Genomic DNA, 14,250 nt, shown 5'->3' on the forward strand with positions numbered 1-14,250 from the left:
CTCTGTAACGGAAAATCAAAGAACACTGAATATCAATAGGGTTTGTCCTCTCATGACCCCAATGCTCCCACCAAATAGCTTGTATCATCAAAGGGGGTACAGAATTTTGTGCAGCACTGAATATCAATAAGGTTCTTTCTCTCATGACCCCAATGCTTCACATCAAATTTGAAAAGATTATATGTTAATAACTGTAGCATCTATCACAAGGTTTTAGGCAATCGGGAAAAACTTTTGAACAGGAAGTCGAGCAACGTTGAAAATTGACAGGGTTCATCCTCTGATGACCCCAATGCTTCCATGTCTCTATCACGTTCACAAAGTTTTTGACAAAAGGGGGATAACCATATAAAAATATGGATACACATATCCACTTATTAATGTTCATTGACATAATTTGAATTTGGTGTGTATTATGCATCTATTCCCACTTTTCTTTTATATAAATGAAGCATATTTACCAATCACATTGAGATATCCTCAATCAAATATTGTTTGTAAAGAAGCAAACCCACCATAAACAATGATGTCATCTCCTCTTATATTTAAATAGTTGTATATCCAAGGAAATGAAGTAGCATTTAAAATTAAAGACCAAAAAACTACAAAAACATATTTTATTAAACAATATTTAAATGCAGGTTAAGAAAAAATCAACAAATAAATGAAACTGTATAATTATATGTATCATCACTTATATTGTAGCTTGCTTAAAATATTTAAATTAAAAACCAATATTCTATAAAAACATGTTATTTTGTCCCAGCAAAAGTTTCTTTTATTTTCAATTAAACTTTTCACATGAAACATCTCAAAATAAAACTAGAACTGCAACACAGTTATGACGAATTTCACGGGTGTCAGATTTCCACATAAAATAGATGCCAAATACCCACTGATAAAACATTTAAATCATATGAAATGAAAAGAAATTTAAAAAAAACTTTCGTTACATTTTTATTTAGATTGTCTTTGTATGCATTAGTTCTACAGGTTTATAAAAGTTATGAAGACATATATAACAAAATATGAAGACGCTGTGTAGATTGTAAATAGCTAAATTTTACACCTTTTTTCACCATTAAATCAAAATGGCAGAAATATGATACATCAAATTTGTAAAAATTAATATTTGCTTCCGAAAAGACGTTCAGATATGTACAAATTGCAGTGGAAAAAAAAATAATAAGAAGACGAAAAATAATAATCTTAACAAACACAATAGTATTTCACACAAGGTACGCAGTGTGAAACCCTAGGCTAATAAACATAATACATTTATCACAAAAATTTAAGCATATATATGTATTAGAGATAACAGCCGGCCACTTGCTGTGTTTTCTAGAAACATAAAATAAGCTGTAGGCCTACCTGTGCCATCAAGTTAACTAGGAAGCTCTTTTTTTAAAATTCATCCTGATAAGTTCTCAATAATTGTTCTAAGCACCCAGGCACTTTTTACCTCAAATACTATTTTAATAGTATATAAGTTTAGCCAAAAATACAAACTTAAAAATATTTCAATATTGGTCGATTCATAATTTAATTTTTAGCTTTAACATTTTAAAAAAGACGAGGGAGATGGGATTTTGTAAATACTTTTTTTCTTTTTTTTTCTGTCAAGGTGAGTAGGGTTTTTTTTATACTCAAAGCAATTATTAGCAATATACTTGACATTTTTTTAATTTTTTTTTTATCCACTCTTTTCTGTTACACACTATACAATTCTTTTAATATAAAAGAAATTTTCAAAACAAAAAATCTGTAACAATTCTCTATCTCGTCAGTGTCATTCTAACAAAATTTTAGAGAAGAACAAAAAACTTCATAACTTTTCAGATACTTGTCGGATTTGCGTAAAATTTTGTTTTTCTACATATGAAAATAAACCCTATCAGATGTTATGTCAAATAAAAGCTGACGACTGTTCATTTTTAAGATTTCAGACTTACATGGTTTTCACCCCCTCAAATCTGTTTCTTACTACATAAAAGGTTTCTGAACATTTTTGTATTAGAACTATGTGATTTACAAGCCTTTTTTTTGCGTTGCTAGAGATAAATTGGGTATACAAATGAAAGTAAATCATTATAAGTATTGTATTATACCATTCCCTAGTCGGATATTGACAGTAGGTAGGAACGGCAAGTTTCGTCCGAAGTTGGGCAGCAGGTAGTTGTAGATGCAATGTAGATCTAGAAGCTCAATACTGCTCACAGGTAGGTCTAGACGCTTGTGGGGTAAGTTACTTGAAGGTATTGCCTACGGTTAGGTCTAGATGCTCAATGGGGTAAGCTTCTTGAAGGCTATTACCCACAGGTAGGTCTAGATGCTCAGTTGGGTAAGTTACTTGAGGGGTTTGCCCACAGGTAGGTCTAGATGCCCAGTTGGTTAAGTTACTTGAGGGTTATTGTCCACAGGTAGCTCTAGATGTTCAGTAGGGTAAATTACTTGAGGGGTATTGTCCACAGGTAGGTCTAGATGTTCAGTTATATATATAGTTGTCAAGCTCCAAAGTCTCGACCAATCAAATTGCTTATCGCTTTGCTTACCCTGAGCCGAAAATGCTTTCATAATCAAACTTAATCAAGGTATTGATGTGATGAAACTATAAACCAAGTCCCATCACTCTCACGTAATTAGAACCAAAGTTATTGTGTCCCAAAGCATCAACTAATCAAATTGCTTATCTCTGCTTACCCTAAGCACAAAATGCTCATCTTTGAACTCCGTCAAGGCATTCACCCAATCAACGCCTACACCCAGTTTGAACAGTGTACCTCAATTCGAAGGAGAGCATGTGTTCCAAAGTCTTGACCAATCATATTGCTTATCGTTCTGCTTACCCCGAGCAGAAAATGCTCATTATCGAACTTAGTCAAGGTACACCCAGTTTGAACAGTGTACCTCAATTCGAAGGAGAGCATGTGTTCCAAAGTCTTGACCAATCATATTGCTTATCGTTCTGCTTACCCCGAGCAGAAAATGCTCATTATCGAACTTAGTCAAGGTATTGATATAATGAAACTACATACCAAATTTCATCACTCTCACTTAATTAAAACAAAAGTTATCGTGTCCCAAAGCATCAACCAATCAAATTGAATATCTCTGCTTACCCTAAGTAGAATATGCTCATCTTTGAACTCCATCAAGGCATTAACCTAATAAACACCTAAACCAAGTTTGAACATTCTAGCTCAATTAGTAATAAAGTTATTGGGTCCCAAAAAGTTTGACGGAGAGACAGACAGACAGACAGACAGACGGACACAGACAGATAGACAGACAGACGGGCGAACCCAACATAATAATTGGCGGGGTACAATTATCAGTACAGCCCAGGTAGTCAGTGGAATTTATTATTTTCTAGTCTTACAGCATGTGCTCACCTGTAGTAGTGATTAGAAATCAAGGTGAATAGAAATATGTTTAGTTAGGTTTATCAAAGCAACATCTAAGCTAGAAGTATTAAATCAGTATATCTCTAAATACCATTTAAAGCATTAATTTTTATTTAAATGGAAGTATTAACATGGTCTACAACATTTTCTTATATTAAGTAGTAGTATTAAAATAAAATTTCTTTTCTTAGCAGTATAAATATATCTTTAATTAAAATCATCAATATGTTCCATGTCTTTAGTAAGAATTATCAATATTTCTCTAGTTAAAAGTGTCAAATATCAATATATCTTTAGTAGTATCAATATGTCTTTAAGAAATATCAATCTCAAAAGTTATATCTTCAATTAACTTTGAAAAGTGACCAGATATTCAGGATATACCTGATTGTTATTAAATAAAATAAATATCTTAGGGTCAATGGTATTATCTACACAAGAATCATACAAATCACTGCAAGGATTAGAGGGATCCTTTAAGGGTGGTCGTGTAAAAAGTGTATGCCCGTTGGTGTAATCTCCTAGCAAAACTCTTGCAACAAACATCTTCCCCAATCTGTCGCAATAGTCGCTTGAGATTTTTGAAGTTTTACCAAAATAACATCCTTTACCATAGAGTGCACCAATTTTAGTTCCAGCTAAACGACAATCAAATCCCTGTCTTGCTATAGCATCTACTATTTTACTTTCTGTCCCATGGAATAGTCTTCTGTCTTCTACTTCTCGTTTCAATTTTCTGCCAAGGGCACCCTTAGTTCTGTTGAAAAACACAGAAGATTGATTTAACATTCTTGTTTAAGCCTAAGTTCTGATCTTTAATAATGTATACCACATGATTTGAATATAAAATATTTAAACAACCCTACAGTTTGCAATAACATGTATAAACAGTTATTTTATACTTACTCACAAAATGCCCTCCACAGCTCTCCATTTTCTATTCTTTCAATCCGTTTAATTCTTCCTGATCTTACTGGTGAGGGGAAACCAGATTTAAATATTTCACTTATTTCGTCATATTCATCACTAGATTCTTCCAGCTAAATAAAATATCCAAGAATCAATATATGCAAACTTGATTAATTCAAAAATAAATGTTCAAGTGTGGAAATACGCCCACATAGCTTATTAGAAATGAAATCTTGGATGTGGAACAAATTTGACATGGATCCTTTTGCCTTTAAAAAATTTAATCTCTATTGGTTCACAAATTTGAAAAACATTATACCCAAAAAACTTGGACAAGGCATTTAACTATGTACATATGTATACCGTACTTAACGAAAAAAATAAGGTCAGTGTATAATACTAGGATGCTGCTTTACCTGAACCATTTTAAAATGTGAGAAAACATCCACATCACTAGGCAGCTTCCATGATGGTGGTGTAGAAAATGTCTGGACCTCCTTCAAGCGTTTTACTCTTTCAATTCTACAAATGAATTTATATCATTGTATATCATTGTGGTTTTAATAAAATTTCAAAGAGAGAGCAAAAATGATGTTTAACTTCCACCTGGCACCAAGGGCGTGGATTTGTCATTTCCTTTTTTTAGGGGGGGGGGGGGGAAGAACCCTGGAACCTGGAACATTTCATTACCAAACCAAAATAATAATTATGAACAGTTTACTGTACCAGTGTTATTTCGATGAAAGCTGTATCTAGGGTAATATGATGACGCTATGGAAAAATTGATAGCTGCGATCGATCAATTAAGGAGAAGATACTGTGGCGAGACCCAAGGCAGTGGTTAGATAGCCTTTGCGATCAAAATCATGGGGGAGGGGACAGAGACCTATTCGTCCCTCCCTTCAGATTCTAAAGGGGGATGCCTGGCACACACTAAGTCATTTTGGGACTAACAAGGTTCATTTTGGGACTAACAAGGTTCGATTTTCTTTTAACAATTCACATGCACATAAGGATTTTTAGCAGTGGAGGACCCGGAGAACACCCATGAGGTTGGACTGGTGACCATACTCTTCCCTTTCAAAGAGTAAATGTTACAAAAACCTGATAACTGCAAGTTTATGTCTAGAATTATGTCAAAGATTTAGTTTAAAATTTAGCAGAAAACAGCCTATTTGAGAAAAGAGTAATTGTTATAAAGACCTGATAGCGGCAGAAAGATATTGATCTCACAGTACAATCTCGATCTCACAGCAAGATCTCGATCTAAAAGTAAGATATCAATCTCACACAAACATCAATCTCACACAAACATCAATCTCACACAAACATATAGGTCTCATAGTAACATAGCAATATCACAATAAGATATCTATCTCGCATAAAATTTAGGAGAAATAATCAAGGAAAATCATAATGAACTTATTCATTTTTCACCTGATCTTAACAATGCAGATCACAGATGGGAACAGATAATAAAAATTAAATAAAGGCGTGTTCACCTGTTCAATAACAAAAACAACCCAAATGAAATGAAATGGGGTTTAACGTCCTACTGTTCTGCTGATAACCTGGGCTAATGAAGACGGGCATATGCCATACAGTGTGCTATGAGGGAAATTTTTCCCGAGCAGCAGCGCTACAGCCTACTCTTATATCGAATTCTAACTGCCAAGGGATCTTTTACGTGAACGCCAATGTGTACACGGGAGCTCGATTTTTCGTCCCACCTGAACGACTAGACAGCTGTCCATGTCAGGCCCTCCATCCTTCATCACTGACAAGGGGAAACCACACCGGAAAATCTGAATGAACTTTCTCGGCCAATGCAGGGATCGAACATCCGACCTCCAGGCTAGCGAGCCAGCGTCTTACCCACTCAGCCACGTGATCCCGAAAAAAACAACCCAAGAATCACTATTGCCTACATGTATGTATATATAGGTGTATATATATGATTAAATCATGTCAAAGTATTCAGAGAAATTACCTCTGCTCAAGTACAGTTTCATCCACAAATTCTGGTCTTCTGGCCAGTTTTCTTTCAGTGCCATATTTTTTATTTATCTGAATCATTTGATGGAATTTGATTTCATATGATTGACTGGGAAACAATGGGGAACCACTGTTGGTTTTGAATTCCATAGTTATGTCCTTTTCATTTAAGAAGTTCTTCTCGATATCTGCAGATGATATATCAGCTCTAGAACCCACATTATCCTATAAAACAAGTGCATTATCTTATTTATTTTCTTCTAACCAAAATGTGCATTGTTGTTTGAGTGTTTACAATGCAGTGTTTACTAAACATCTAGTTTTAACTAGATTGTATGAATATTCTCCAAAATTTATCATCAAGTACAATTGGGGTTGGATGGCCGAATGGTTAGAACGTGCGCGCTGTATCATACAGTCTGTCATTGAGTCAACTGGCGGGGTTTCGATTCCCCGTTTGTATGTGACAAGGAGTAGGGTCACCTGTTCAACCTCGTGGGTTTTCTTCGGGTCCTTCGGTTTCCTCCCACTGCTAAAGACCTCTACGCGCAAGTAAATTATTGAAATAAATTTCAACTACAATTACTGTTGCAAGGTATATGAACAAAAGAATAAATAAGTCTGCACATTTGACTAGGATTGAAGCCGATGATCATCATTCACATTTTGCAGTCAATATCTAATTGTTCACATCTTAATCCACATTAAAATGTACCTAAATTAATTATATTACATTTAATTAAGCAAACCGAATGAAAATATCAATTGTAGATAATCTTCTGGTTTGGATTCAATCAGATTAAAGAGGGACCTATTGAAAGATTATAAAATTTACAAGTGCTGATATTACTTAATTATACATGTAAACCATGGATTGATAAACTATAACACATACTTATTAATTTATTTGGGCAGCGTATTCTCTGAACGTTTTCAAGCACTTCCAAATAAATCAGTAATTGTTCTTTCATAAACTATGTGTTATAGTTTATTGCTCTTATCCAGTAATCAAATATCTTATAAAGATTATCCATGGCTTGGTTTGTGTGAAATTCAACTCGGACTGTGGCTCACATCCCTTTTACTTGATTACTACTACTAAGTTATATTGCCTTGAAGACCTACCTGTCCTCCATATGGAATCCAGACTGTTTCTGACTTCCAGTACCACAGCCATTTAGTGGTCCATGGTAGATCAAAGTTACTAGTGTCACTGGTAAAGTCCACTGTTGATAATCGACGTACCTTGAAATCACTCTTCTCAATATCATTGAGATTGATTTTAACAATGGTAACATTATCCCTGTTTAATAATAAATTATAATGTTGAAAATAACTCAGTAAAGGTATCAGTATCTTTAATCTCTTCCGTTCTGCCGACCAAAAAGTGCAGCAAAACTTTTATCTTGATCATGTTAGGATTATTTCTACCAAATGTAAAAGAAGTCCCTTTTCAACAATTCTGAAGAAAAAAATCTGTATTTACAAATTTGCTCTGTAAAGGTGTCTCGACCAGCCTTTTGGAGGGCAAGCAACTTTATCAGCACAAATTTGAATAAACACCACCCTAGCAACTTACACATCAAGCAATTTTACCTGAAGACTAATTTTTAATGCTGCAAGGACCGATGACGAACTGAATGGGCGACATATTAAGCCTATACAATGGCTCAACATGCTGATATATAAATTACCTTTGTTTTGATTTCCATTTGAAATAAAATTCCTCTTCAATATCAGTTGAGCAATACTTCTTCTCAATGTCAATGTTAGTTTTCTCTGGAAAATCTTGCCAGTTACCGTCTTTGTCTGCACACTGCCACTGGTACAACATCTCCCTATGAACATTTCGACATCTCTCCTTATACCAACATTTTCCACGTAAATGAAACAGGCATATGTTTGGGACTACATCCAACGGTATGTTTGAAGAGATTGTACGTGGTCTAGATACTGACCGTAAAGCCCTAGATGGTCTTGATGATGGTCTTGATGGTGGCTTGTCATTGGCAGAACTATCAAATTTATGGAGATATTGTGAACTGCTTGATTCTGAAAAGTGTCTTGGTCTTTCAGAGCGAGCTGATCTTGGACCAGACCTTGAGCTGGATCGACTACCTACAGAAGACATAGGCGCTGCATGAGACAACCTCCCGCTTCTCGAATCAGGGTCATCTTCGTGAGGTTCAACTCTGTCATACAAATCTTTCAAATAATTTAAGATTTCTCTTGGGGTTTTACTTGTATCAATGCCATATCTATTTAAAGATCTCTCTATGCTATGAATGTTGTGATCTCTTTTACACCTTGGTCCAAATTTACAGGTGTCCCAAATATAATGTCGACAAATATGTAGGCAAGTACATTTATCACCCTTCTTACATCCCCCTCCTCCATTATAAAATTTACACAACATGGGTATTGCTGCTTCAGTTCTATTTGGTGCCAGTTGAAAAAGAAGTCTTAATTCGTCCATTGACAAACTGTCAAGCATTAAAGACCTCATCAAAGTTTCATTGTGGCCTCCATCCTGAAGAACGTGGCCATATCTGCATGTTGTTTCTGATGCTTGGCAGGAATTTGATAGCATATAAAACTTACAAATATGAAACATTTGACAGTAAAAATCGTTACAGCCATTTGTTGAACAGAAATTTGGACATAATTGGGCACGAACAACCAAAAAAACATCATATTTGTCATCAGATACTCGAAAGAACTGCCTATACCGATTAAAAAAGGATGGGTTGACAGCACTTTTTAGACAGAACTGTAACCCTTTAATGTCTATAAACATCCCGTTGTCATGATCATTCAATCCATATTGAATAATGCACCTAATAATACTTTTTAGTAATACAGAGTTCGCCATAACTACAGTTCATGTGTCGCCTATTTATCTAAATCCTACCTTCTCACAGTTAAGCATACAAAAATGAAGAAATTTATGTGATAGATATTAATTCAGCTTCGTATCAACTGATATTACTTCCCGTTAGTCAATGGCTCATGTCGTCAGTTATTGCATAGAATCTAAATTAATATCGAAAGCAAAAGTAGTATTTCTCGGGAACTATACGGACACAGATCACCAAATATTCCTACGCCGTCACCACGAAACAAGGGCCAAAGCTATTTTTAGTCTTCCTCTCCCTTTTCCATTTTCCCCCTTTTGCATGGCGATTTTTGTTGACTTTTTGGTGTAGAATTGAGGAAAAGGGTTTGAAAATACATTTTCTGCCAGGTTTTGGTGAATATTCATAATTTTGATGCGGAAGGATACAAGAGTTGAGAGGTTGGTTACGTTGAAATGTAGGGCCTGAAATTGCATGTTTACTTGTCTCTACTTCCAGCTTGTGTATCTCAAGTTTTTCATGAAGAACCTCATACGTGCTTTTGGGCAAGTGGTTGCCACATGTTGCTCCATCTGTGGTAGAAAGCGTTCTACCCAACGAAAATTTGGGAAAAAGTTAGAGCCGGTCTAAGATACGAGAATTAACATTGGAGTCAATGGGGCAATCTTTAGTGATCTGTGTCCATACATTCAATCGTACCGACGAGAACTATATCTTCATTAAATTACAACCATAGGCGTGAGAGAGAGAGAGAGAGAGAGAGAGAGAGGGGGGGGGGGTTAACGCCCACCGACACAAACTAGGTCATTTCGGGACTACCACATGGTTCAATTTTATTTCAATAATTGAGCTTACGCGTAGGGGTCTTTAGCATTGTGAGGAAACCGGGGGACCCAAAGAAAACCTACGTACGAGGTTGGACAGGCGATACTCCTTGACACGTACATCCGGGGAATCGAAACCCCGCCAGTTGACTAACTGACAGACCTTATGATACAGCGCATACGTGCTAACCAATCCATTCGGCCATCAGAGAGAGAGAGATGCGGAGAGAGAGAGAGAGAGAGAGAGATTTAACGTCCACTCGACACAATGTAGGTCAATTTGGGACTAACATAATTATATGGTTCAATATTATTTCAATAATTCGCTTGCGCGTATACGGGTCTTAAATTTAGCAGTGGGAAGAAACCGGAGGACTCGAAGAAAACCCACGAGGTTCGACAGGCGACCCTAAGTCCTCCTTTTCACGTAGCGGGGAATGGAAACCGTATACGTAGTACGCCACTTGATACAATGAAAGACCTTATGATTTACGGTCGCGCGCGTAAACCATTCAACCACCAACCCTCATCTAGGCGTCATCTAGGGAATGCAAGGTAAAAAAAAAAGGGTGTCGCCCCATAGTCGACAAAACAAAATGCGCGAAATCCCACGTACAGGAAAATGGATATCCCATAGGAATATGGATATCCATAGGAATAATGGAAATCGAATGACTTTTTGGCCAGGATCCACCCTGAATTGAGCGACAGTTTTCGGGCATTGTTCATTATTTGCGTTGTAGTTGGTGTACTACGGGGAATTATTATTCGGGTAATTCACTGCCCCCCCCCCCCAACTTAAACTAATCAGGCTGAACGCCTCTAGATGATTATAACAATATATGGAACAGTATATGATACAACATTTCACCACACCCTATCATCCCACGGGGCTGTATCTATAGTAATATTATTTAACATTGTACATGTTGGCCACATATAAAAACCAGCCGTGGTTCTTCAACGAACTACTTGAGATTCAGATAAAAGCGAGCAAGTGACATATCTTATCATAACAATCTTTATTTATATCGAGTGACGCATAAAGTTTACTCACGAATAGTTCCGATTGAGGTTTATGATTGTCAACTATACACAAATCGAAAGTACAGGAGAGATTGACAACAAAAAGTTGGAACTCGTCGGTTACTCGCATCGGCTCGATGGATGTTAGGGTAGAGGGGAGGGGGTGGATGCATAACCTGCTCGAAACAATTTCGCCTGTCGTCTGCGTCAAAAAGCACCCATTAAACCAGCTTTGGTGGCAAAATGTTTTTTTGTTTCACGGAATCAAGGGATGAATAAACTACTAGAATACAAAATTTCAGAAGCGTCCTATGTTGGCTTTTCGAGATATACCACTGTAAACATGCTCAAAATATGGGGTAATCGGGTTAGGGTAGGCTTACCGCGCATACAATAACTTCTAAACTAGCTTTGGTGGCCCCAAGATCTTTATTTCACCAAAACGACAGATGGACAAGGTATGAACATGCCAAACGCTTACCTTAACCCCATTAACCTACAATCTCGCCAACAATCACGTGCCAACCTTATTTACGTCTCAGCGACCTTGACGAAAATTGAGTTGGCCTTAACAAATAGATCTAACCGTCCAAGCAGGGGTTGTGACACACACTCAAATCAAATATGGCGGCCTCCACGGAAATCTTGACATTGAACCAGAGATCGTATGAAGAATTACTGACCCTGCAGTACATTATGCGATGTACAACATAATTCATCGTCCAATGACAGATACTGCAGCATATATGTACATAGAAATAGATTTCTATGCTGCAGTATCTGAGATGTACCGCAAGTTACTTCCGGTAGAAGGCTTGGCTATTATTTATGAAGCGGGGTCGTATGAACTGATTAGATGTTCTTATTTTGTAATAATTGTAAGTGAGATAGCGACTGGAAATTTTGAGACAACTTTCCTATATTTGTGAAGTTAATAATAACACGAAGACCGTATTTTTTACTTCATTTTTAATATTTTTAAAAAGTCTTAAAATTTAGATCTACAGATTTTCGTGCATTTGTTGAAAAATTAAAACTACTTTTTAGTTTTGGGTCCATTATTATATTTGAGGATGTAAACATTATGTGTATTTTTGTAACCAAACTGATTCTTTAAAAATATTTTTAAAGAAAAAAAAGGATCCATTCAAAATATTATCGTAGCAAAAATAAACATCTTGATATTAGAATGACGTGTCTTCATACTTGAGCTTTTTAGTTCAAATTGATGCATTACAAATTTTTCCAAAGAAAAAAAAATACCCATCTAAATATATGGATTATGTACGCTGGTGTTAGTCAAGAAAGTTCTCCGGCAATTTGCAGCATGGTTTCTCCCCCTCGGTAGCGTAGGAGGGGGGGGGGGGCTGGCAAAGACATGAAATGAAATGAAATGGGGTTTAACGTCCTACTGTTCTGCTCCTAAACTGGGCTAATGAAGACGGGCATACGCCATACAGTGTGCTATGAGGGAAATTTTGCCCGGGCAGCGGCGCTACGGCCTCCTCTTATATCGAATTACAACTGCCAAGGGATCTTTTACGTGCACGCCAATATGTACACGGGACCTCGGTTTTTCGTCCCATCCGAACGACTAGACAGCTGTCCTTGTCAGGTCCTGCATCACTGACAAGGGGAAACCACGCCGGAAAATCTGGATGAACTTTCTCGGCCAATGCAGGGATCGAACACCCGACCTCCAGGCTAGCGAGCCAGCGTCTTACCCACTTAGCCACGTGATCCCCGGCTGGCAAAGAACAATGTCTAGTTGTGTAGATGGGACAAAAAACACTAGCTCACGTGTACACATTGGCATCATGTGTATTTTTATAACCAAACTGATTCTTCAAAACTATTTTCAAAGAAAAAAAGGTAGGACGTTAAACCCCATTTCATTGACTCAATTGGTAGAAAATTTGATATGACATATAAAAAAAATAGAGAAAAAGTAATCATGAAATTATAATTTAAAATGAATAAAACTGTTATGGCGCTATTAAATTGTATATCATCGCAAAACATAAACCTATTATATGGAATGGGGTTTAACATTATCTTGTTAACACATGCAATACTTCAGTATTTCGTTAGGATAACATATGGTAATCCTTATTCTATGACTGTTTGTAAAATGCAAGGAAGGAGAATTTTGCCCGGACAGCGTCTGTCTGTCCATGCTTCTTCAATTTTGAACTGTTATTGTTCTTAGTGTTTAACGTCCGCTTCCACCGAAGGTAATATCGCAGACAAGTCTTATTTTTCATTTTTATTATCTTAGCGCACGCGCAGGGGTCTTTCGTGTGGGAGGAAACCGGAGTAAACCCATGATGTTGAGAAGGCGCCCCTATCTCCAAGCCACATACGCTCACTCCAGGGATCGCAACCACAACCGCAAGGCAGAGGTGACCGGCCAGCTAGAGGTTGAAGCGCGGCACTCTAGACCATCCCAACCCCCAAATTTTGAACTGGCAAGGGTTCTTTTAAGTACATACGTACAGGGTTCTTTTCTTGTTAGAACAATATAACTAACAAATATTTACACAACAACAAGATGCCGGTACGTAAAAAAACTCCTTTATTCACTTTTAACAATTACAGATATTAACAAAAAATAACCCGATACATAAAAAAACCTTCTTTATTCATACTTAAGCACCTTTTATTCGCCAATATTTTCATGTGGACGTATTGTCATGTATTATGCTGTTACCATTGTTCATCCGGACGTCTGTTCACATTTGTTTGTGGACACTCTACAGGTCTCAATTTTTATCCAGTTTAGATGAAGCTTACAATATGTTTATTTCCCAAATAACATGGGCACATGTCGAACCTTAAATTCCTGGATTATTACCCCTGATTGTTCGTTCATGGGAGGACAAACTCCATCGATAATCAGTGCTCCACAAAACTTCATTCTGGAGTTATCCCCTGAAAACCTTCGAAAAGCAATAGAGGCTATAGTTTTTAACAGATTTATATCAAATGTGGTGTTCCAGAGTTCTACCATTCTCCGAACACGATAGAGGCTACAGATAGGGTTTATCTCCTATTTTTCTGCATGGTTTGGCTAATGATGATGACAGGTGTTTGTCATACAGTGTGCTATGAAGTAAACTTTGCCCAAACAGCAGCGTAATTAGGCTACCTACTCTTATTTCGAATTATTTTACATATACTCCAACGAATCGAATAGACAGTGTCCTTGCCAGCCCCCCCCCCCCACTCCGAAATTAT

General features: G+C 36.8%; 1 protein-coding gene across 1 annotated transcript; it reads right to left on the minus strand.

Annotated features, from left to right (window-relative positions):
- Positions 1-603: 603 nt before the first annotated feature.
- On the minus strand, positions 604-9,337 carry LOC126828527 (protein mono-ADP-ribosyltransferase PARP12). Its single transcript, XM_050558334.2, has 6 exons — positions 8,003-9,337; positions 7,434-7,611; positions 6,304-6,533; positions 4,730-4,835; positions 4,311-4,444; positions 604-4,161 (listed from the first exon to the last, which is right to left on the minus strand). The coding sequence occupies exons 1-6, from the start codon at positions 9,178-9,180 to the stop codon at positions 3,753-3,755; spliced, it is 2,235 nt and encodes a 744-aa protein (XP_050414291.1). The 5' UTR covers positions 9,181-9,337; the 3' UTR covers positions 604-3,752.
- Positions 9,338-14,250: the final 4,913 nt, after the last annotated feature.

Source organism: Patella vulgata, chromosome 7, assembly GCF_932274485.2.
Source record: "Patella vulgata chromosome 7, xgPatVulg1.2, whole genome shotgun sequence".
Lineage (NCBI taxonomy): Eukaryota > Metazoa > Mollusca > Gastropoda > Patellidae > Patella > Patella vulgata.